We start from the raw sequence: 26585 nt of genomic DNA on the forward strand, positions 1-26585 counted from the left end.
AAATAATGGAAAGACAGGAAGACCAGTGACCAACAATGGCCATGACTTCTATGAACGTCAAACCTCAACCCTCGGAGAGGTTGTAGAACATGTTGGAACTATACAAAAAACAGAATGGAATGGAGTTTACTTCACCAGCTGCCACAATTTAGGATGGAGATGATATGATTCTTGTTCATGAGAGAGAAAAAAATTTGTCTCGGATGTGTCTAAATTGTCACGTCACAGCCTATATACTCTCTTAGAGATCAAACTTTGTCTTTAATAAGACCGCATGGGGATTAGGATCAAATGTGGAGTCCTTCTATGTTACTTTTTTAAACACTATAATAAATTCCAGGAGGAGCACAGAAATGTGTTCGTGTGGATATGGTCTACAAAGCTTGTAAGGATGGGTTTTTCTAATTCCAAACAACCATCACTTCTCATGATGAATGCGGCCATCGCCTGCAGCCTGCGCTGAAAGGTTTCAGAGGGGTAATCTCACGCATTGTGATGTTAAATCCTTGTTCGAGTTTAATGAGAAAGGACGATTGGCTATTAAAACCAATCTAGCAACGCATAATGTACTACATGTGGTAATACTCCAATCCACAACAAGCGATCGTGCCAGTACACGGGGCGTCGGGGGAGCAATACATTCTAAGATTCGTCCTATGTGAGTAACGTCAATTACCAGCGTGGTGCTGCTCTGACATGGGGCGGAATATTGTTCTTGGCACTGAAGCCAAAGAGGGAGAAGAGCAGGAGAGTGAGAAAGCCTAATTGTGATGTGCCATAATTTCCGGGTGAGGGCCTCTCACTCAGGATATGGGTGAGGTCAAAGGTGCAATGGAGGGAGTGCATCAGAGGCAACGGCGTGGTGAAGTCATCTGTACAGAGTTATTGGTGGCGAGGTGAAAGCAACTTGGTCAGACAGGGGACCTAATCAGATTTCAAAGTAAACACTGTGCCGCCGGCTCCAGAAGGCTGCGTCCAAACATTGTTGCTAATTGCATCTGTCTTCATTTTCCGCAACTCACTGTACAACACCAACGAGGAAGAAACCTAGATGGAACAAGAACTGTTTCAAAACCACAGAGAGCACCTCAAACTTACCTCAAGTTTTAGTCCATAACTGTTCATTTCAGAGATTGCCAACTCTGATTGCTTCTGTCAGAAATCAAAATATAATTCCTGTGAAGTGTTTCTACTGGAATATTTCTTTTTTTTTTTTTCATACATGGAGACTGAAAAGGAATATATATATATATTTGTCCCGTGTACCATATGTGGGGGCTTCCTGAGCATGGAAACCTACGTAAGCACCAGTCAAGTAGTACAATTTGGTTTTTCAGATGGCTGCAATTGATCTCCCTTATTGTGACATTTCTGTACAAGAGAGCTGCTCCAAGTAAAACAGGCGCCTTATGTCAAGAGGTTTTTTTCACCACCACCACACATCCAGCTGCATCTCAAAGTTATAGACAGCTTGTTCTCAGAGTGCTTTTACCATCATGTCCCGAAATCCTGAGAGTACACACCCGCTGCATGGTGTTTATTGCAGGTCAATGTTCGAGCCCTGGCCTTCAGTGGCACCTTGGCAGACAGGAGAAAGCCCTCTACCCCAAAGGACAGTGTATGATTGTTTTAATGTGGTTTCTCTGGTATTTCATGTTCCAGCAGAAACCCAACCACATATCAACTGACTGCCATGTGCAGACTTGGAAATTACAAGTGCACGGATCGCCAAAGCTGAGCGTAACTTAAACTGTACACAGTGTTATTATTTGTAGCCTATCCCTGACAGAGATGATGACATTTCATCGTTTCCTTGTGCACTTGCCCATTACTGATGATGGTAAGCTGTTTTACTATATCAGTGTCCTTAAAAGAAAAGAGAAAAAACTCTCCGTGTTGCCCTTTCACAACAGAACATTGGCAAAGTATGCATGATAGTAGGCTATGTGTGCAGTGAGCAGCACTGGATGTGTCTCTGTGTGCAAGTTTGAGTCCACATCAACAAGTGTTCAATGTGGTAAAATAGAAGTGTGTAAGTAAACATACACAGCAAGGAGATTAGATTCACAGAGACTCCTGAGGGAAATCCTGATAAACTGATAGATGTGCTTGGAAAGAACATTTCATATTTTCAAATGAAACTGATAGGTTCTATCATAAACTTAAAAGGGGAATCATAAAACATGGAAATGGAGCATGAGAAGGACATAATCTGGATTGTCAATGACTGGTGTTTCCTGCATGTTGCTGACTGCTGAAAAGTGCAATGGCTACAGTATAGACTGGTATCACATTTGCCCTGTCCCTAAAATCACCAGTTTTAAAACCTGAATGCAAGGCATGGACATAACAAGTGATTCTGTTGATATATTAATATTTACACCTTTTTTAAAAAAAACAAAACACTATAAAACAATACACTGTGCCCATCAATCATAATTATTATTACATTACTAGAATAATTACTACGGTATTATTATCATTATGCATAATAATAATAATGACAATATTATTATTATTATTATCATCATCATTGTTATTAAATAAAATAAAAAACGTGAACTGTATTTTATTCATGTGCAACGTCAGGCACGCCCATAGCTGGCAAGTCCATGACGTATCACGACGTATGTTGTCAAAAGAGAAAAGATGGCGTCGATATCCGAAATGTACGATGTGGGTTGGGAAGGTAAGACAAAAGATAAAATTGTTTCTCTTCAAGTGACATTGGGGCATGTTTTTAATTTTCGAAGGCATTCGGCGTTTTCTTGGTATTTGTCCAGTGCAAGACCATGGGAGTCAGCTGTCACTGTATCAGACTGGAAATACGAGCTCACAGGTCGCCGTGTAAAAGAGTTAGCTAATGCTAGTTAGCACGGTAAGCTAACGTATTGTGCTAATTTATACAGTGGGTCCATACAGTAACGTTACTTCGGTATCGGCTCAATCTATTGTTGGTAATGCCGGACTCGATGCAGTTGCTACTTATGCTAAAGACGCGTTATATGTAAGACATGAGTCTTAAAGGATGTCTGTATTAATCTAACGTCTGTAGCATGCTCGCTAGTCGTAGTCATGGCTCCGGCTAACGTCAGCTCACGTTATAGCTTATAGTTACGTTGCAATAGATTTCTGTTTATGCGAAACACTTAGCATTGTAATAACACCGGAATTGTAATGTTGTTGCCACCCTATCAACTAGTAACGTTATCGCAAACATAGTAGAAGTTGTGCTTATTGCTTTGTTAATTCGATCATTTGAATTTTCGTTAAATGTATTGACTACCTAACTAGCCCCATGAATCTCGGTCCCATCATCCACACAGTTCAGATAACTGATATATCATGTAAAACCTTATTGCACATTGCAGTGAAGCCTAATTTGTCCTGCTATTCACACTCTTTGTGCATTGCATATGTAAGACGAAACGACCAGAAATAGTCACATTCCCAGAGTTAAAGGACTGGATTTGATACATTATGTAGAAACTGTTGCTTATGGTTTAAAAATGTTGTCCACAGAGATGAGAGACAAGCTGCGTAAATGGAGAGAAGACAACAGCAGAAATAGTGAACAAATTGTGGATGTTGGTGAAGAGTTGATCAGTGAACATTCATCTAAACTGGGAGATGACGGTAAGTGTCAAGACTAAATAAATCAGTACGTGATTTTATATCGTACCCAGAGTTGCACACCGATTTTTGCGTTATTTTCAGACAGATGAGGCAACACGTTGAGAATGCCCCTCTTCAGTTAATTTTATAACATTAGACAGGTGAATGTCGACATACTGAAGTAGAGAAAATAGTGGCCTTTATGACAAACTTGTTTCGGCAGGGGGAACACCCCACTATTTTGGTAATAACAGAGAGCTTGTCATCATTTCCTTGTGGCAATGCTCACGCTATATAATAGAAGTAAGAGATGAGCCTGCAGGTCTGTTCAAAGTTTAAAAACACTTTTTTTAAATGTGGATCTTCTGCTCTGTGGTGTTGAAAACCACTGAATGTCCCTCTGTAAAAAACAGCCAGGCTAATGTTATTGACTGTGGGTTCATCTGTACAACTTTGTGAGATATGATTGATCTAAGTGGGCGATTTAAGTTAGCTGGATTTTCTTCTCTCCTCTCTTTTGTGGTATACATTTTTCTTTTGGATAGATTTTTCTAAACAGGATCTTAGGTTTCCTATGATGTGGAAAACACTGACATACTCATAACTGAAATGCAAAGACCAGAAATCTCAGAAACGCTTCCATTAAACAGTTATTTTTTAGATTTTACGGGTAAAGGTAAAATACTTAAATTGCACAAGCATGGAAGGATAATATTAATATTTTCTTTACATATTATAACCAGGGTTACAGCAAAGACAGAGACATTTATGGAAAATGGTTGATTGCAGTTGGTCACAAGATTTTATTAAAACAGGAGTTTTACCTTAAATATATCAAAGGTCATACTTTCCCTTACAAAAGTATTGTCCTGCTGCATTACCCCTTAAAAGTCTCCCTTTTCCCCTAGTCATCAGGATTCATACAGTCCTCATAAGAGGTGGATAAACACTTAACAGGCCATGGTTTTATTGAAACCAGCTCTTAAATTGGCTGTGAAGTGAGATGGCAATTATCAAAACCAGAGTTGGAATCATTAAAGTCAAGAAAAACTAGAGGCATGTGTTTGTTTTGGCATAACCTGCCAGTTTTTGGGCGGACTTGGTTTTTATGATTCTTTTCAATTAGCAAGGGGTGTTTATTTGGCTGAAAATGTCCAGTTTGCTTGTCAGAGCTATCTGTTTAACAAGTAGTATTTATTCCATTAATTTGCTGCTGTAGCCAGGCTATTAGTCAGTATGTCATAATGTTACAGTTGACTGACTGAAATAACATATTCAATAATTTTTTATAGCTATCCACCAAGTGAAACATGTTAAAGTAATGGTTGTACGTATTAATGACTGCTCAACACCATGTTCTCCAAGTATAATACATATAACTGGAAGATTCTGGGGATTCAAAATTGAATTGCCTTCCAAAAGTAATGTAAACATTCATTAGTAATTCTATTTGCGGTGAAATTGTCAGGATATTTAGACCGTTTATGTGGACATATCACTAATGCTTTAAGATCTCTCACTGATCAAATAAATTGTATACTGTGTTTAGGCCCTATGTTGAAACTGATATTTACGTTTTTAGTGAAAACAGACACATAATGCTGTTAACCCAACCACATTAAATTGTTGAAACGTTAGTGTGGTTCTGACATGTGAACCACAGTAACTGTTACCACAGTCACACTACCCAGAGTGAGGGATGAGAAACAGCGTGTCGTTTACAGAAACATAAGGTCAGCTACTTTGGTTTCACAAAGCATCAACAGTTCTTTCAACAAGCTTAGTAATGTGTCTTTTTAATAAAACGTAGCTTTTCTCTGATTTAACTGCCCAGCTTGTGACTATCTTGTTTTTCCTTCGATACCTTCAGAGCTTACCTTTTCCATGTCTCCATTATAGTCATGAGCGGGGGTGCAGGGTCAAATTGAGAAGTGATCATAACAAACCTAACAACTTATTTTCCTCTAATGTTGCACGTTTAATGTAACATTACTGAAATTGAATTAGTAATTTATTACCAACTAAATGTGGAGAAATGACTATCATGTCTGTTAAGCCTTACACAAGGGCGTCTACTTGAAATGGTCCTATAATTATGATGAGTATTATTGTAGTTATTATAGTTATTGTAGTTCTGTCCAAGTTTTAAATGAATGCATGGGTTTTGAACATTATCTTCAATGTACTCATTACAGAAAAAAGTAGATGTAGCATTACATATTAAATGAAATGGGAAAGTTCTTAGAATGAACTCGATGATGTGCAGCTGTTGGGGACAGACTTGTAAGTAAGGACGTCAAGTGTACAGTTCAATATATCATTTTACCACGTTACAGCAGACAGTGGAATGGAAAGGGCGTTAACACAGTCCTCTTTGTCTGTGTCTCTTCTGCCCAGTATGGATTATTTATGAGCAGGTGATGATTGCAGCACTGGACTGCAGTCGGGACGACTTGGCTCTGGTAAGTTTTTTTTTTTTTTTTTTTTTTTTTTAACCACTCTTCCTCGCACGCCCTAGAGCTTCAAAAGCCATCGTTCACTCTCTCACAGTCATTCCTGCTTTGCAGAACCCCCTCTGCCAAATGTGAAAATCTGATTTTTATTTGGCCAAATGGTATTACTCTGTCTGTACTTTGGAAAAAACAATTTGCTGAGAGTTGGAATTAGAGGGTGTACCAAATGAGTTGAGAAGCATGCTTCAAGTGTTAGCTGAACTTGGCCATCATTTATGGAGTTCAACATATTTCCCCCCTCAGGATTTATTTGCCATCCTAGGGTTATTTTTTTTACTTCACGTTTTGAAATAGTCATAGCTCTAAAAATGTTAAAATCTGCATGGGATGAAAAAAAAAAAAGAGATCACGTTTATTGAAATGGTTAATCTCCAATCAGTATGGATGTAACGACTCCCCTGGCAAAGAGAATGACTCATTGAGTACAGAAAAGGCAGTACTCGGTCATTGGAATTAGTTGCCTGTTGGCCATCCAGGCCCACTGCCAGGCAAAAAAGCACAAGGACCAGCCTTCAACTGATGGATAATGTTTTGGGTCACACTGCAGACTTTTCATCTCATTCAGGATAATGCCATATGTGATTATAAACATTCCTCATCTCTGTCACTACTGTGTGATCAAACAAATCCAGGCTTTGTGTAGATGAGGAAGTGTCAGAGATAATCTGCATTCTCCTTTTTATAGTAGCAAGTCTGATTACTGGTTAGGATACAGTTGTAGTAAAAGATTCTCAAATTTGAGACTGTGGAATTGGCCTTTTTATATTCTGTATTTTAGTCAGTCTTCAGATTGTTTAGCTGAAACTTAGGCAACATCTTACATTTTCAAGACGGGCGTTTGTATCTGGAGAGGTACGTGTGTGAGAGCAAGAGTTTAACACAAACTTTAGTTACAGCCAACTGTAATTGGTCTCTCTCCTCTGCCCACATCCTTGCAGACCTGTCTACAGGAACTGAGGAAGCAGTTTCCAGATAGCCACAGAGTGAAGCGATTATCGGGCATGAGGCTGGAAGCTTTGGAAAGGTAAGTATCGTGTACCAAAAGCTCCAGAAGCTAAAGAGGCAAAAAAGAAAAGCTCAGCCTCACTGTTTTGTATGGTACTTTTGGGAGGCTTGAGGGCGAGAAACTGTTAAGCAGATCCTAAGTGGTACAATGGTCTGGGTGTGTGTTAAGTAAAGTATGTGTGTGTGTGGGGTAGGTTGTGTTTATGTTGGATCACCCTGCATTCCTTTTTTGAGTTGAGGGGAACGGAGAAGGGAAAGGTTCAGCACTGGGTAGTCCTGTGGCCCTTTTAGCCTGAGTTAGGGATTCCCGGGAAGGAAGTGGTCGGATCCTACTGTTATTCTGGGGGTCCTTAATCTTCTCTGGTTTCTTATTCTTCCGTTGTTTCCTTATTTTGTCCCTCTCTCCAATGATGTTTTATTTGTGAAACTGCAGTTTCTAAAAAAAGAAAAGTAAACAGAATATAGAGCATGAGCAAGAAAGATAAACTTTAGGCTGTGCAAAGTAAGGTTATTCCAATCTGTTTACTACCGCTCTCACATTTCCCACCCAGATCACCATTGCTGGTTTATCGGTTATGTCAGAGTTTATGTGATAATTGAGAGTGATTGCTTCGGCACTGTCAGATTAAATAAACGGCACACTGGGATCTAATTGGCAGCAGACAGAGCTACACTTGAATGACTTGGCTTCAAACAGCAAAGCCCTTCCCCTCCACCCATGCACACACACACACACAAACACACACGGTTCCTAAATAAATAAAGCAAATCAAAGTGGCTCGTGAGTGGTCGCCTGGTGCCATCTGAAATATCCCAAAGTGTGGCTGAGTAATAAAGTGAATGTGAGGGAAGCAGCAGCGCTGGAAGTGGGGCTTCTCAGTGCTAATGGGAACCAGAGTTGCTTCTGTCTGTTGAAGGCTGTGGGCGGGAAAGTTTCTGATCACTGAACCCTGCCTTTGGCTGCTAAAACGTCAGCGTTGCAGATTGCCCCTAATAGAAAAAAATATTCGAAAATCATCCTTCAGCGCCTGATATGACATGACAAGTGAAGTGCACATACCTTCTATTCCCAGATTTCTTTACCGTATGATTTGCTATTTACAGCTCATAAATTTCCAGTTTAAACAGAATCATGTGGGCTCAGTCCAAGCGCTGTGTCGGATATTGTTGCTTATCCGGTTCATGCGTGTGTGTGTGTTGTGGTATTATGTATGGGCCAAGAGACGGACAACTGAACCAACAACTTAGCTGTGGATCTAGGCAGATGTCAAAGCTGCAATTTAATTTTTGTTTAAAGGTGAATCAAACTGGATACAATCAAATGAAAATACAATCTTCAAAACAGTGCTTTGTTTGTATTGATTTCATGACTCATTGTGAAGTGATATAAGCCTCTCACAATGTCGGCTGTGTGACCAGCAACCTAAACTTAAATGAGTGTTTATTTCTTCCTTTAGATCACCACTGATTTCTGCATAACCTCACTGTAATCATAGGAACCTGCCATGCTGTATACAGAAACTTGATTACCTTGAACTGTGTTTGATTTCCTCACCGCCTAATTTTACGCGACTGGGGACTGGGTTTGGTTAAAAAACGAATTTCTCTCTCTCTCTCTCCCTCTCTCCCTCTCTCCCTCTCTCCCTCTCTCCCCCCGTCTCCCTCTCAAGGTACGATGAAGCCAGCAAGCACTATGATGCCATTCTCCAAGACGACCCCACCAATACGGTAAGACTTAGAAGTAGAGAAAGAAAGGGAAAAGCCTAGCATACTATGATGCTTCATTTTGTGTTCTCAGATTTTTGGAGGTCTTTAAATCTACTGAGGCACTTTGGTGATTAGCAGGGTGATATTGCTAAGTTAAAGTCCCTTTAGCCTCTATGACCTCAACCACAGTGCACATCAGCTTTTCACCCACACAACTGAAAAGTCTTTGAGGATGGGGGCTGCATGGATGGGGGTGGGGGGGAGAGGGGGGGTTGATTCATGGTCTTAGTCAGTGGCAGACGTGTTTGGTGGAAGTAAAGCGTAAATAAAGGTCTGGCCTTTGAAGATGGTGATTAACTGGACCTTTTTAGATCCCCACCCTGAGTGAACATGGCTGAGCTCCTGTCCCACCTTCTTCATTGCCATCTACTGGCTTCAGGTGCAAAGTCCACTGTATCCTATGCCATTAAAGCAGACAAACCCAAATTAACTTTTTTATTTAAGTTCACTGAAGCTCTCTCCTTGCTATCTACTAAATGCACTATTCATCTCCTGTTAAATGACTTGCAGAAGCATGTCTAGCTAGTGTTCTGCCAATCCCACACCACCAACCCAAAACATAATGTACCTGCTGTTAATTCTTTCCATAAGGACATGTGGCCATGTGAGAAAATAAATCTTTTCGAGGGTTTTCAAAAGAAACCATGACCTTATTTATTTTGGCTATACCCCTCACCCCAAAGATGTTCTACAAGTTCCCTGTGCCATGCTGACATATGGATCGCTTTAGACATATTAAACATTTTCTCTCAGCTGGCAAAATGCTACAGAAACACCATAGACATTTGTGTTTTGGATGCCATGTGAAGATTCTTCACATCGTCTGAAAAAAAGGAATAATTGTTAAGTCACTCAGATGCACCCCACCCTGCATGTGCTCTCTATGGCATAACAGAATAGGAATTGCCACCACGCCTCACTCGCAACTTCAATTTATCAAGACCATCTCTGTCTTATTAAGGGGCAATTTAAAGCATGGTTGGGTCACGGGATATACTTATTTCCAAGGCAAGAGGTAGGCTGAATGTCTCAACAATAGTCTCAAAAATAGTGACGCTAACTAAAACAAATGCCAAAGGACCAACAACTGAAGGATTGTCAGCCGCCCTAATTGGAATTTCTAAGTCTCATGGCATACCCATTTCTGGCGACACAAATGATGAACAAAAACTTTGGTATGATGGTCTACTTTCATTATTTATGCTGAAGTCTTGATCCGTACCATGTGGGATGAGAAAATAACACTGGGATGCGTAATGAATACTTTGATTGTATTGTCCAACACAAGAGCGGAGTAAAGGCCACAAATCACGCTATTTTCTTGTAAACGCTTTCATTTTCACATACAAAAGGGGTGTTGCTCCAACATTTGGCATATTCTGCAATAAATTGCTTTCGTATTGACCACTGTTTTGACAATGGGAGTTGTAAATCCATGAGAACCTCATGGCACAGATCTTCTGGGGATTCCAGGGACATCCTCAGAAAGGGAATGGTCTGTTTCCTGGAATCTACATGCTGGATGCTGCCACCCTCGTGAGCATAGGCTGTCAGTCAAACCCGGGGCTAGGAATGGAACAAAACAGACAAATAGGTCTTCTGTCCCTGGGATGTTAACCTTAAATCTTTTTCCCCACAATCCTCGTCCTGAAGTACTTGGGTGTAGTTGCGAGGGTGGAGCGATGAAAGGATTGCATAGTTTATGTCACCTGTTTTTGGGTGAGGGCTATCTCCTCCCTTCGTGTTCTCCAGCAAGAATCGGGCAGGGGATGGGCCTGAGAAATGGCGGAAAATTGGCGACCACAAGGAAGACTTGCGAGGCATCCCAGCATGCGAAGCAGAGATTGGAAACTGAGCTGTTGTAATTACAGGCTGTGGAATAGATGTGGTACCCATTAACCAAAATTGTTGAATCAACAAAAATTGCTCAAGGTTTTTTTTTTTTTTTTTGCCATGGCGGCGTCCAAAAAATGTTTCAAACTCTTAGCCCTTCCATTGCTTGCTATGTTCCAATACCTACAGCAATGATCTGGCAAAATTCTTGTCTGTGTGCGTAAATGCATTTTTTTCCACCTTTTTTTTAATTTCTTCTTGTGATTATTTTGGATTATGCATTGCCCACAACATTTGTGTACATGGATACACACATTTCTTATTTTTTAACATTGCATGGACTCATTGATGGCATTAATATTGAATTCCAACACTCTTTTTAAACCCTAATATAATTACATTTGATATATAAAGCTAGCATTTATACAAATAAGCCACTGTCCCAAAATCATATGCAATTACACTTTCATTGTCGGATGAGATTATATTTTTCTGGGTCAAGTCATCTATATTTAAAGCCCCAATTCAGAATGGTTTGACCGCATGAATTCGAAGTATATTCACAAATGTAATGAAGTTTGACTTGCAGATAATATAATGACATGTTTCGTAACTGAGTGTAATTGATCATAATCATGCCTCCATTGCTGCTATGTAAAGATGTAAACAAACCTTTAACAGCACCAAGGAACTTAATACTTGGATGGAATCGTCTTTCACTCAATCACTTCCCTTCTTGCCTTTTTTCGTCCGTCCAATTCCAAGTGTGTACAGTGCTAGGTGTGCCACCCTTGCTGTGATGGTTCTTATTATAAAGGGAGGTTGCGGTAGGTAGAGCAAAGAGCCAGGAGTGATGTAAATAATCCAGTCCTCACTCCTAAGGGCTCCTCAGAGCACTAATTAAAAAAGAATCACGACAACAGAGGGATCAGACCCACTGCCAGGTTTTTCTGGATCATTAGTTAGAGAGGAGTGAGAGGAGTGGTTTGGAATTGCTTCTCATTTAATAAAGTGCTGTGTGACTCCCTGGGCTACCAACTTCCATATGTTCCTTTGAGCACCAAGTGGTTCTTTATCTGGGTAAGAGGGGGGAAAAAAGCTGTGAGAGAAGAGAGGTGGGTGTGGTGATGGCGGGTGTGCACAAGTGCAAAAATCCACATTCAACATTGCGGTAGTGTTAGTTACATTTTTTTTTCTGCTTCCCTTTTCGATATTGGATGAGGAAAGATCCCATATGCTTGTAATTGAGTCAGAAGTGAGTTTAAATTCCTGAATCGTCAACTAGTTCTGGAGAATTGCACTAGATGTAAAATAGTGTGATTTTTGTTTTATAGTAAGAGGACATTAAAGAAGAAAGAATGGGTTGACCTTTCATTGTTCATTGTTGCTTGATTACTTCATAACATATTAATCATTTTCTCTCAAATTGCCTTTAGACCACCCTGATACAAAAATACACACTTCAGACACACTTCAGATACACACTTCAGATGTAAACGGTGTGTTTGGGAATAAGATATAGGGAAGATACTAGGGATGGGACGATAAAGGATTTAAAACACAATAAGTTGATATTGGTGAAATTCCATTATTGGTATAACTTTTAATATCGTCATGAGTCCCTTGAAAAAGATGTCTTGCTCTCCATCATGGTACAGAAGAGAAAATATGCAGGATGACCACATGATGATCATCGGGTTTCAGGATTATTTGATTGATTTATTACATTCACTAAGAAAATTTGTTTTATTTGTTCATATTTTGAAAGTGTTTGTGATATGACATTTTCATATTGTCCCATGCCTAAATGCTACATTGTGGTGCATGTAGAAGGTGTCGCTGTTGTTGGAATCCTTCTTTATTTTATCAAGTTGACCTGTTGCCTGCATGCTTTTTTCCTCTGAGAGGTTAAAATATTGCTCGTCAGTTGAGGCTGCAGTATTTCTGCAGGTCGCAGCTTGATGGATAAGTGGATTTCTTGTGACGGCAGTGTCAGAAGAGGCCCAAATTTACAGCCCCTGAGATATGACTCATGCACAGCCCTCAATGCCTTTGGTTAGGAGTGCAGGAGAGGAAGCCCTACTCAATCAAGTGCCAGTCCATAAATAAAATAGGCTGTGGCGGGGCAGTGCGCTTTGAATGGAGCGGCAGCCTCTTGTTAAGGTTTTCACTTACTACCAAAAGAAGGACGATGGGGTTTGGTGGGAGTATAACATTTGGAAAAGTCGGAGCAGAAGGAGTAATACTTTCTAATTCAGATTGATGAGAATTTAATCCACCTTAAGGTCACTCCAACATCAAAACGAAGCGGAAAGCAATTTTCAGCTGATGTCAGTTGGGCTGGTGAAGCGCTAGATGCGTGCCGTGCCGGCAGGAAGACAAGCATTGGGGTTTGGGGTAATCTGCCATTTTCCACACTTGGTTAGGTTAGATTATGACTCATCGCTTTATCTCAGCCACTGAGCTTGTTCCCAAACATGGACTCGTGTGTCCATCTTCTGTTGGACATGGCCACTGACTATCACCAATTATGTCTTGGGAGGCTTATATTCAGTTAAATTTCCGAGCTATAATATGAATAAACTTGACAAACTAGCGGTTAGTGTCAAGAGTCAGTGGTCTTTGTCCTTTTATTGTTGTGGCTGCTGTTGTAATGCACCGAAGTGCTGATTCATCTTACAGAAATGATTCAGCCTCACAGTGAAATTTGGAACAGGTTTTTGCTCACCGCAAAAGACGCTAATGTACACACTTAAACTCACAAATCTTACACTCACTCATCCTCTCTTCCCCTTCAGACAAACACTTGAGGAGCTGAACTTCTAATCCTGTTTACTCTCTGCTCTACAGGCGGCAAGAAAGCGCAAGATCTCCATACTGAAGGCCCAGGGGAAGAGCGCTGAAGCCGTCCGGGAGCTCAATGAGTATCTGGAGCAGTGAGTGTTTCTACAAGAGGGCTAGAGGGTCAGGCACCCCCTCCTCCCCTGGCTTTTATTTTAATTAAAATCCAAGTTTGCTTTCAATTGAGCTGGCACAACTTGTGCATGAAATGCCAGCAAACGGTTCCTCCTATCTTGATGGTTGGAGAACTCTCTTTCATATAATCGTCTGATCGTCACATGATGTCTTTTTTTCGTCTTACTCTCATATTTAAGCTTTATATAGAAAAACAATGGAACATTACATTAAAAACAATATTTATTAGTTGTTTAAGAATAATGGACATCTGTGTGTGTGTGTCTGTCTGTCTGTCTGTGCGCTAATAGAGCTCTGTTCTTATGCGAGTCCTCTGATTAAGGCCTGTAGGAGTAGGCCTGTTTTTTTCTTTTTCTTAAATAGCCATGTTTTTATTTACTAATGCTGAAGGATTATATATTTCTATACTTGTACAATAGTTTGAGAAAGGGGGGATTTATTCTCATTTTGTCTTTACAGGTTTGTTGGCGACCAAGAAGCGTGGCATGAGTTGTCAGAGCTCTACATCAACGAACACGAGTAAATATTTTTTTTTATGCACTGTATTCTAAAATCAGTTAGGCTTATCCCCAAGGATGATTTAGTGTACACTTTTTAATGGCATAGAACAAGTGTGAATTTCAACATTGCTTTGAAATGTTATCAAGCTTTGAAATTGCATCTTGGAAAAGGTTGAGTCAACGTTTTGTATTAATGCATCCATTCAGGAGTAGCCTACTGCAATATGTGACAGGAGGGCCATATTTTTCTCCATCATGTACCGCTAATATACAGGTTTGACCTAAAAAAAAAGCTTGCATCTTTGTGGTTATGCTGTGACCCACAACCCATGTGAGCCAATGGATAATTCCAACAAGATATTTTCACCAGCTGTAGAGGGTAAACTGAAGCTTGATTTTCACTGTTGGAGGATAAAATAAGCTCTTTTTGATCCCAAGAACAAGGGAGAAATGGAAAATATATAAAATAAGGGCACAACCAAAAAAGAAACTAGTAGTTTTCTTCATATCAGTTAAAACAAGATAACCAACTTCTACTTCACCAAAAAGACTGTTTTGAATGTGAATTTCACAGTGGCAAAATGAAAAGGGCATAGGTCCAAACATCCTATATGTATGTATTCTGAAAACTATTTTTGAGGTGTGTCTGTTGTGTTTTAAGTTGTTATTTTAGTGTGAGCTCTTCCTTTTAATGACGATTGTTCATATAAAACAGTACCTCAGAAACCACTAATCTGCTTCCGGTAGGCACATGTTTGAGATGTATTTGTCAGTTTAAAAGGAGCTGATGGCTTGATATCCAGAGGGCCGCTGGTTGGCCACAATGGAAGGCGGTGAGATGCCTAACTCAGCCAGGGGTCTGAATGGAGCCCTGTCCATGTTTGTCACATAAGAGTAGTTTAATAGGATTTTAGTCTTAAGCCCCCCTCTCCTACATATGAGAGCAAAAAGGCTCCCTGGCCTCCTGCTGATATCTCAGTTGCCAAGGAGAGCAGCCAGACAGACAAGAGCATTGTAAGAAAAAAAATGATTTTGTTTGTGTCACCTTTTATCCCTCCTTTTAATTGTCTGGGGCTCAGAAGTTAGTGAAGCAGTGTCTGTAGTTGACCTATGCTTTTATACGTGTATGCGTGCTGACTCCATGACTGCTTGGTTGCTCTGGTACGAGGGCTGTTGCAGCAGGAATGTGTAGTGCGGTGAGAAGGCTACTTATTGGATATTTCATGCTTTTGTCTGGGAGGCTTTATTGCTGTAGTAGCCAGAGGAAATCCTAGGGTGAGCGGATTATCTCCCAGCTTATCCCAACACTTCTAATATCACACCATTCACTCCCACAGCCCCTTATCTACAGGCGTGTCAATTTCTTTTCTTTGTTTTCTTTATTTTGGGTTACAAACTCCCTGTTTCCCCTCCTCCTCCTCTTCCGGATAGCCAGGCATTATCGCCACTCTTTTCCGAAGGGATAGAGCAAGGGGCAGAGAGAGAGAGTGCACTTGCTGTGAAATTCCCAGGAGAAGGTGGTGGCACTTTTCCTTCACCCGACCCCCCCCACCCCCCCACCCCCCCAAGCCAGAGAAAACAGAGGGAGATGGAGAAGCGCAGAAGAGAAATAAACTCTCCTCCCTTCACTGCGCAACACCCTGGGAGCTAAAAATAAACAAAGCAGTGTGTCTCTGCACTGCCATTGTAAGTGTTGCAGCAGGCATCCGTGTTAACACATTAAAAACGAAATTAATAGCCTCAGAGTTGACACTGTTAATACAATCCTTATGCCCCTTGGTGTTTGGACAGATTATTTTGTCTGTTTGCAAGTATTGCACAAAGCCAGTGTCGGAATCAGCCGTTGGCTGTCATTCTGACCCAGCTTATGAGACTGACAAAATTGGACTGGTCATCCAGAATTACAGGATAAATAGTAATATTTTTTTTAAACATACTTTGCGCAGTCTGAATCCATTTTTGTCTTTATATGCAGTCAGAATGTGGTATCGAAATGGGGGGAAAGCCACTGCCGATGGTTTTTACAAGCCTCCAAGAGAAACAAATACAATTCTTACAGTCTCGCGCTTGATGGTGGCTACAACCTTGCTCAAGCACTGTGGTAAAGAGTGAGCTCAGTAATGGCTGTAGAGAGTAGCGTGTTGATGGTGGGTTTAGATGGCTTAGAGGAAGAGTAGAAGAGGTAAGGGTCTGGCTCTGGTACAAGATTCTGGTTGAGGGCTGATGGAGCAGGCTCTAGTGCAGTCCACGGCCACTGCATGAGCACATCTGAAAGTCTTTATGGAGAGGAAGTTGTAATTGTAAGCAGCCCCCAACCTTCCAAGCCCTCTGATCTCCCCCGTCCTCCTAAACCCCCTCCCCCTGTTTATTTCTTTATTTCTCTGTCCCCACCTTCCTCTCCCTCCTTTGCTGTTAATCCTTCAGCTGCTTCACCATGGCAGACTTAAAATAGACCGATGGGTTTCGGGCCTTTTTGGTTCGGACAAAACGAAACATCTTAGCATTTCCCTAGTTTCTCACAAGCAGTGAAATTACTCCCCAGCTATCCCAGAGTAGAAGTCTGTTGATGCAAGCAGTGATCTTTTGTGTTTCTTTTAACTGATCAGGATTGTTCAAAAAGGATCTTGAGATCTTGCAAATAAAAATGGCATTGCCTCAGAAGTTAAAGTTTGGCATTAAAAGAATTACGTTAACTTTTCATTTTGTTTGGGTGTGTTGATAGACGGCCAGAATAGCCCCATTTTCTGTAGGTAGGTCTACTTTTGCCTTGGCCTGTGTGCATTGGCTTCTGTTTTGTTAGGTGTACAGATGTTTTATGGCTTTGTGTTTGATGATATACTGTATCGTAGCTCGTCTTGGCCTAGGCCTGTGAAGGGGAAACTGTGTATGAGAAGTGGAGTAGCAGCAGATTAGTGTGAGGTCAACAGCTCAGCAGTCTGCTGCTGAGAAGTGATCTCATCTGAGTATAGGCACAGTGTGCCAACTCTTACTGTAGTGCTGACCTCAGGAAGGTAGTTAACTACACATTAAAGGCTGAAAAAACACACAGACGGACAGGATTGATACTCAATGTCCCCAAAGGAGGGAGAATCACCACCACACTAGATAGACTTTTACCTTTGCCAGCTGTCTGGACTGAGTAACCTTTACAGTAAGCCTGGAAATAAACGTCATGTCATGTGGTGGATCTTTACAGATCTTCACAACATAGGCTTTAAGTCCATATGTAAACTGAATGTACCCCATGTAGTTTTCGGTTGCGATTTATACCTGTAAATTTATTGGGCATTGATGTTGTGCTTCACAGTTGAGCAAGCTGCAGGATGACACAGCCACAGCTGTATCAATTGGCTTACTATTCTTCTTGTCATTTCCACAGCTATGGAAAAGCCGCATTTTGTCTGGAGGAGCTGATGATGACCAATCCTCACAATCACTTGTACTGTGAGCAGTACGCTGAGGTAGGTACCCGCTTCGATGTACATCATCAAGCATGGAGGCAAACTGTGGAATGAATGTTAGCTCCCTGTGAATGGTGCCTCTCTGTAAAACCGAGAGACACGGACACATACTTAACGTCATTGGGAATATAGGCTCATGAAAGGAGGTGTGTTTACACTAGGTTGTCATGCATTGCTTGTTCAGATGTCATGCTGTCATTGCTTAAGCTGCCATTCAGCACAACTTACTGGATGTGTTTAATGCCTCCTCGCACAGGTGAAGTACACTCAAGGGGGGCTGGAAAACCTGGAGCTGTCCAGGAAGTATTTTGCCCAGGCGCTGAGGCTGAACAACCGAAACATGAGGGCATTGTTTGGTCTGTACATGGTGAGTACTGCCTTGCATGAAGAGAAAGTGGGAGAGAAAGAAAATACAAAAAAACTGTAACTCTGTGGTTTGTCAAGGTTGAGGCTGGCCACTGAGTGTGTCCAGCACAACTGTAATGTGTGTGTGTAAGTGTGTTTTTGGGGGTAGCGAAAAAAAGGGGCTCTTAGACAGGTCATCCCGCTGCTGACTCAGACGGTGAACTCCAGCCTTGGAAAAGTCGGCCCCTCTGGAGATCTTTATTTTAGTAATAATACCCCTTTGGCGAAACCTTTTTATGTTTATGATATAAATAAATAAAGTACTCCTGGAGGGGAAAAAAAGAAGAAGAGAAAAGCGAGAGAGAGAGAGAGAAAGAAGTACAACTGCTGCAAGCATTTTGCCACTGGCAAATTATCCAACCAGGTACCAGTTTGATTGTAGTCTTGGCCCAACAGCCCTTTCGTCTACATATTTGTTTAAACAGGATGTTGTCCGCTTGTGCCAATGCATCATGTAAGTGAGACTTGACATAAAAACACAAACGAAGCGGTGCAGGGAATAAAAGGTGGAGAGGGAAAACAGGTCTTACATAGGGAGCCCCAGTGTTTTCCGCTGTGCTGCGCTGGGATTCTTCAGGTAGTCAAAACACCTCACAGCAGCTCATACCCTCTGAAACTGCTCAGAGGTGTAGCCAGAGTACAGGAGGTGCAGGGCAGGGTCAAAACCACGACATTCACTTCTGTTAACGCTCATGTTGGTATGGAGACAGAGCAGGCCCTGTATGGGTTCCTGACAAGTCATCCGTTGACACTCTGGTCTTTAATGGATACTTCAAGTGGAAGTTTATTCTTTATAAGTCACAGATCTGTCTTAAGAGTGTGTTTTGCAGATTGTCAGCAAGTCTTGGTGGTCCAGATCTTGACAGGTGCAAGAAGTTCAGTGAAAGGACAGGAAACATTCACCACCCTCACGCCATCTAAGTCATTCCGATAGAGGACCTGGTAGCACTGACCACAGTTGGGTTGTGGGTTGGTTACTCACGGCACTTGCATGGGGATTCCCCCCCATAATGGTGCATGCTGTTTCGGGGATAGCCTGTCTAGGTTGACATAAGCTAAATTAAGGTTGCTCTTGAGTTGAGAATAAAGAAAGTGCTTACTAAAAAATACAGAAGCCAAACCATTGGATAGAAAAAACATGGCCAGGTTGATTGGTGTGTAGTTAAAGTTTCAGCACACTGGTAGGGAGGGCTTTGAAGTGCATGCAGGGTAAGCCCTCTGGGGTTTGCTGCGTGGAGATGATGGCAGGAACATGGGAAAGACATGGGATTTGTGGTTCGGAGGGGAGCTGTCGGGGCAGGCAGAGACCGTGATTCACACAGTGCTCCTCTCACTGCGCGCCGTTTAAAAAAGGAAAAAAGGAAAAAGACATATAAGGTCCTTTCATCGCAGTGAATCGATGGTGTTGGAGAAATTAGGCCCCGTTAAGTGACAATTTACGTATGAAGCATTAAAACGCTCACTTTTTCCTCCCCATAAATGATTTCTCCTGTGTCATCAGGCCAACGTCTGTTTTTTCTCTTTATTTTGCCACAATGACTAGTGGAGTGGTAGATGGTAAGAGTGGTTGCATATTCATCTTAATTACGCTTTTATTGCTGTTTCACCAAGTTTTGATACAAGGACACCCGTTTTTTGTTTTTCCTCTAGTCTGCAAGTCACATCGCTGCCAGTCCAAAAGTTAGTGCCAAGCTGAAGAAGGACAATATGAAGTACGCTGCCTGGGCTGCCGCTCAAATAAATAGAGCATATAAGGTGAGTCACATTACACTTGTTATTTGGCTTGATAATCTAGCTTCACTATATGTTATTCTTACCACTATCTGCATTACTGTTGTCTAGCCTCCATATCTATAGTGCCTCTGTCTTCTACTGAAGAAAATCTTTTAAACTTTTTTCCCACATCCCCCTTTCATTCCGCCAGACACAGCCACTTATCATATTTCTTAGGACTCTTCTGTTTTGTTTTAGCTTTCATGGGTTATTTGCACACAATATCCAGACATCCAGAAATCCCCTCATTTGCATAGTATGTGAAAAGTATTCACTGCCACCAAATGACCCCAGAATGCACAGCAATCCTAAAGGATGCCTCCGACTTGCAGCGTTGTAATAACAACCCTAGTGTCTTTCAGTGTGTCTGGGTACATTTACTGTTAATGTGTTGATTTAAGACCACAACGTCTGCTAAGACTTTATTCCACACCCTGGCCTCACAGATGAGCTTCTTGCAGAGCCACAGGCTGCTTTTCCAAGGACCACAATCATGCTAAACTGTAGCAGAGAGTTGTCTAGATCAGTGGTTCTCGAATGAGGGTCAGTGACCCTTAAGTGCCTTTGACCTTGATCGAGGAGGTCCCCAGCAAATTCACAAGCCTAATTATACATTTTAAATGAATTTCTTCAGTTGCTGTGTTTCAGTAACTAAGTACACATTGATATTTGAATTGGGGTGAAATTAAATATGATTAGTGGTGGCCAATAGGGATGCTCAATACATTTCAACTTAAAAAAGCTCTCTAGTTTGGTATCATTGTGAAAAAACGAGCCTGATTTAAAAATACAGGATACGAAAATAAATTAATTTGATTGTATTATCCTTGATTTATGCATTGAGACCTTATGAATCATCATCATCTAATTTAAGATTATTTGATTGTTTTTCACTCAAAAGCATGTTCACTATTTTTTTATTTTTTTATCTGTGACTCAGTAAAAATATGGAAAGTGTTAGTTTTCTGCATATTTTGATGATTATTGGGATATTACCGTGAATCGCAAATTTTTTGGCTAGGATGATCGTGATGTTATATACATGGTAGATAAATGATGGGACTTTGTGTGGGCATGTGTGCTCACGTATGACTATCGGCACATGCATGCAAAGCAAGGAGAGGAAAAAGTGAGGAGCTCCTCACATGGTATCACTAAAGTGATTTAGGCTGTTGTCATAGCAACGTAAATGGAAAAGCATATTTAAAAAAAAAAAATCTTATTTGCCATATGTGTTGGTTATTTGGGCATCAACGGTTAAACATGTAATAAGCGGTTCCTTGCTAGCATGTGTGAGTCCTGCTGAGAGAGAGGATCCCTGCTGAGCCCCTAAAGACCTTGTCTCACCACACTCAGCTGTCCTGCCTTATAGACACATTTAGCGTGTCGAGTACTGGGACAAGTATGACGGCTATATTGGAAAATGTGTGCATGTGAGTAACGTCACGGTGAATGTCAGTTCTCTTTTGGAGCTCTTGTAGAAGTGTCATGGAAGAGCTTTTACTTGTTCCTGTCAGGTTTAGGTTTCAAGTGGAATGTCGTAACTGAAAAGGTGCAGCTTTTCCTGTTTAGGATAACACCTTGTATGTGTGCAGATGGGAAAATGTAGAGGTGGTTTGGTCTAGAAGATAAGTCAGTCAAATCTCTATTGATGTCTTGTCCACACTACTCTTCACTTTGATCATTACGCTTGCTGACCTTACCGTGCTGTCTTAGAAGGTATTTGATCCCGGCGGGGGACAAGATGAATATCTCAAACTGCTCACTTTTTTTTATCATAAATCAGAGGCCCAGAACACAAAGTGTTAACACTTTTTGTTGTCAATGAACACTTTGAACAAAACAACATTTTGTATATGATCTAGCATTTTTCGGATTTATATTATGCACCATTTATATGTTTTGGAACATATTTTTCCTGCATATGTATCCATTAACAGTTACACTCACACCAGGGCCATTTGATCTGTGCCTTGGCACGGCAGGCTTGCACTCGCACTGCTCCAAGCCCAAACGGGCCTAGGCCCAATTGCCTGTTGTACATACGTCATCATGTCGTAATACGACACGCATATGGCTTGATGTTGTTTTCAAGGACCGCCATCTCGAAGTCATCACAATAGAGAACAACACAGAGAACACGACTGAAACTTTACTGACAGTCACGTCTGCACATATTTCTAGTAAACACCCGGCCTGCATGAGCGGCCGTGAGCGAGCGGGCAGCGGATTTTGGACACAGTGGCATTTTTATTATAAATGTACCGGTCCGGTTACTCTCTGGTGCCGCTGACACCACTGAAGCCCAAGCCCGACCCAGAATCCCGCTGTGTCCTACATGTCCTACTCATAAATCGGCTCGATAGCGGGTGGGGATCCGAGTAGAACACTGAGCGATAATCAGTGGGACGGCCTATCGATTTAAGCCAAGTCATGTCCAAATTGCTTACCCGTGCATGTACTCAAAGCCACCTCTTCCAAGCATGCTGGGGCCGAGGAAGCGTACCGTTCATAAGTACGGAACGGAGCGCTCACACTGGCCAAACAATCTGGACTTTTGGACCCCTTGGTGTCAATAATGAGACACTCGGTCACACCTTTGTCAGGGAACATGTGAGCTTCAGCCAGCCCCTCTGAGTCTGCCCTGCTTTACAACCTCTTGTATTTATTTAAGTTGCCTGGTAATAGTAAGGTGTTGCTGGGATTTCAACTCAGCAGTGAGTGTGTATGTTCACACTATGTGTATGCAAGCCTGGCAACACGCACATGTGCGCTTGTAGATGTTTTCTTGGTTGCCGTGTGAGACAAGATAAATGACATGGTTTAAGGTTGCCTCTCCACCTCCCAGTTAAATGACTTCTGAGATCTTTAAAAGGGAGCTGTGATGTGGGCCTCCGTCAGACAGCTGCTGGCTGCTGTGGGCTTATGCTCGCTGATTGATGGCCCCTTTTTAAAGCGTCGCTCGTGTCAGTCGTCCACTTTTATTAGGCTCTGGTACCTGGTGATTGTCATACCTCAGTGTGAGAAAAAGGTGGGCAGGTGAGTGCAAGTGGGAGCAGACGTCAGCGAGAGGTCACGACTGACTCGGGGCCCATTTAACAAGAAATGTAATTACCTCGGTGGGGTCGGTTGACATGTAAAATACCTGGAGATGTGTGGCTCGTTGGTGCAGAAGGCTTCAAAGCGGCCCTACATGGCCTGCCCTCCTGCCCTAACTTTCTAAACAGATTCTCTGATTAGCTCCTCTGTCACGGACCACAGGCTCCCACTGCGTCATGACTCTATTATCAGCTGCTCTAAATAGATGTGGAGCTGTCTTGTCCGCTCCTACTCTTGTAGAACAGGGCAGGAGTTAATGTGGTGGTCTCACCTCAGGCTGAGGAGATAATTGACTACCGGGCCCGGGGTAATGGTGCATTAGGCAGCAAGGCAATGAAATGCACTGATCATTATAGCTACCCTACCACACGCACACACACACACACACCCTAAATCTAGAAGAATGAGTCACACTTGGAAATGACGTAGCCAATTGCACACCTTAGCCAAGATGGAGTTTGGCAAACGAGGAAGGAAAACAATTTTAACCATGGAAATACAGTATAGGCTAGGTTTAGGCTACAGTAGGTTCCTGTTTGTAGAAGCCTAGACATAGCCAAAGGTTGAATGCATAAATACCTCACAGCATACACAGCAGGGTGAGTGTAGTCCATTTTGCCGTGTTGCTCCACAAAAAGATGAAACTTAGAGGAGCGGCTGTATATGGTTTTGGAAGGAAGCCGAGATGAGGACACAATATTTCTTCAGCCAACTGTGTGTCTCAAGTATTGAAATTATGTTTACAATGACTGTGTGTGCTTCTGACTGAGCAAGTGTGCACACGCTCTCAAGGAGCTCATCTCTCACCTTGGAGGACATGCAGGGTGTGCTTTCTTGTCCAGAGACGGCATTGAAACACTATTAATTGAAAGGACACCCGCAATGCTGTTGCCTCCTGCTTGTCCTTTGCTGTTCAGTAGTTGTAGTTGTTGCTGCTGTGCTTCTACACATTTTAAATGTTGATTGATATGTAGTGTTTTATATGTATTAAGTCATACATTTGTTATAATGACATTTAATTTGAGCATTTTTAATACCAATTATAGATTTTTAGTACGTTATGATATATTTGCTCTTTTCCTTAAACTCAGTCTCCAGAGTAAATGTTTTAAATTTTGTAAAGATGTTCATCTCCCTCTCAGGATCAATTCTAAAAACTTTGGTCATCCCCAGACTCTTGATCTGGCGCCATCATCAGGTCAATATATTTGTCCAGTACTTGGTTTCTGACCAAATACCTGCAAAACCAATGGCTCTCCCATAAGCCTGAACTTTGTCTTTAGTTCTAATCAGCAAATGTCAGCATGCTGACACGCTATGGTGGTGAACATGGTAAACCTTGTACTTGCTGAACATGAGCATGTTAGCATGCTGATGTTAGCATTTAGCTACAGCCTCACAGGGCTGCGAGCCTGGCTGTTGACTCTTTGACTTGTACATGAACAATAAATAATGGTGACGCTTTGCTTTACATCTCATTGTTGCTCAGACAGTGCGTTTTAACGTAAAGTGGCTACAATGGAAGATGCATGTCACATTTTATTTTTATCAACTGGCATTAGTTGCAAAATATATATTTCACTTAATTTGAATGAAAGATTTATGTCAATCTAAATATGGGTAAATTGAGGTTAATTAGGCCTTTATTACATCCGCGGTTCCCCTGCCCAAGGTTAAGGAAGTTGTCTTTCTCTTCGCTTTTTGTCGAGGGGATGCCTTGTCTGCTGCAAAGTTTAATTGGGAAGAAGAAGTGCATGCATGTGTGTGCATGCATGAGTAATCCCGGATGTGCTTGTGGATCATAATTTGCGGCACTTCCTGTGAAACCCTGTGGACACAGTACAGAAATTATAGTGGCGTGTTATGTACTCCTGTACTAGAGGCCATGGAAGTGGACTCATCATGTGGGCATCCTATTTCGGAGCTCTCACAGGCACACTTATGAAACAGTTGAGGAAAAACCCCGCTGTTTAGCGATATTGTATGACTTTGCATGACCTGTGTGCTATCTAATATCTGATTATTTTTGCTCTTTGCTTTGTAAACTCCGTGAATCATTATATTGAGTGGATGAGATTATCACTGCCTCTGTGATGCTGCGTTCGAGTGTGTTTGGTTCCCCATTGCTTTAGTTGGCGAAGAGATCTAACAAGTTGATGTTCTCTTTTTTTCCCCTCCCCTCCTCTCTGTCCCACTCGGTGTCTCTCTGCCTTTCACCTTCCCTCACATGCAGCTGGCCGGTCGCGGGACCAAGGAGAATAAATGCTCCATGAAGGCGGTAGAGGAAATGCTGGAGTCCATGCAGATCACCATGTCCTAGATGCCCTCATCGTCACCTTCCTCTCTCCCCTCCTGTTCACACAGCCACTTGGAGCGACACTGCAGCTCAAACAGCCTTACAAGGTGACCAGAACCGGATGTTGCAGATTCCCCTCTTCATCCTCTCAAGTTTCGATCTGTAATTGATTGGACTTGACATGGACAATGGAAAACATTTGTTTTCCTCAAGTGCAAAGATTTCCCCCACCCATCTGGAACCTACAATAGCAAATTCCGAGTAATCCAATTTATTTTAACAAGTTCTACTTAGTATTAATCCAACTGTGATTTCCCCATGACTGGATAATTTTATCCATCCCCATTCCATGCTGTCTTTTGGGTTCGTCTCTCACTGATATCACTAATAAGCACACCCACATCAAGGCTATAACTATGTGACCAGTAAAGATGACAAGCTGTACAGTAAAATCTATTTATGAAGACGATGTGGCGATCCCACCTGTCTGCACTGAGGTCCTTTACTGTTTCTGTGCTATCTGTAAATGAAACGTCTTTATCAAATAAAATTAGTTTTTTTCTTTTGTCTAATCTATCAAAATGTCTTAATAAAAGTAGAATTGATTGCCACCACATTTTCGTAATGGGTGTTTTGTAGCAGCAGGGTTAGTCGGATGTTTTTCGGATATCGGTACATTGAAATAGTCACGTTGTACCCAGCAGCGACACTTATTGACATATTTGAACTCGCTATAATTATCCTGGAGAAGGAGCGAGACATTTGTCATTATGAAGGCAGAAGTGGTAACAACAGGGGCATTAAAAGGGGCCTCTTCTTTCCCAGTGATCCCAGCTGCAAAATCCTGCCTTTCAATTACCTTGGACAGCAGCTGAACCAACTTCAGCACACTGAAAAACACCTCTGTCATTTCAGTTTAGAGAGCCTCGGAGAACGCTGCCAGTAATTAACACGCCACAAGTTTGGGGAAAAAAACAAAAATTATTCATGAATCTGGAAACTTTCATGACAGGCGGGGAAAAGTCATTTTTATTTTACTTTAGAGAGGCAGCGCTGATTTCCTCGGCTGTACCCCAAATTCGCTTAATGTAATTGTTGAATCTGAATTGATCCAGATGATTATCTAAAGTTGTCGTCCGGCCGTGCGGGGTCAGCTGTTAATCCGATTCCTTTTGTTTATTAAGTTGTGGCAACTGGGTCATAATTTCACTCTTTGACTGATGGAAAAGTTGAGTGTTGAGTTAATGCTCATTTTGTTTTTTTTGACTGCTTTTAAATTGAGAGGGGTCACCAACTCAAAGCCTGCAGTGTGTAAAGCAGTTTTCTCAAGTTCCTAATACTC

At 41.6% G+C, this 26585-nt stretch overlaps 1 protein-coding gene across 1 annotated transcript; it reads left to right on the forward strand.

Moving 5' to 3' along the window:
• Positions 1–2623: 2623 nt before the first annotated feature.
• Positions 2624–25857, forward strand: emc2 (ER membrane protein complex subunit 2). The gene is made up of 11 exons (XM_084027257.1): positions 2624–2689; positions 3523–3636; positions 6013–6077; positions 7067–7152; positions 8804–8861; positions 13584–13669; positions 14169–14228; positions 17589–17670; positions 17927–18037; positions 19726–19830; positions 25181–25857. The coding sequence occupies exons 1-11, from the start codon at positions 2650–2652 to the stop codon at positions 25265–25267; spliced, it is 894 nt and encodes a 297-aa protein (XP_083883383.1). The 5' UTR covers positions 2624–2649; the 3' UTR covers positions 25268–25857.
• The last annotated feature ends 728 nt before the right edge of the window (positions 25858–26585 follow it).

Source organism: Eutrigla gurnardus (assembly GCF_963514095.1).
Source record: "Eutrigla gurnardus genome assembly, chromosome: 14".
NCBI classification, from domain to species: Eukaryota; Metazoa; Chordata; class Actinopteri; order Perciformes; family Triglidae; genus Eutrigla; species Eutrigla gurnardus.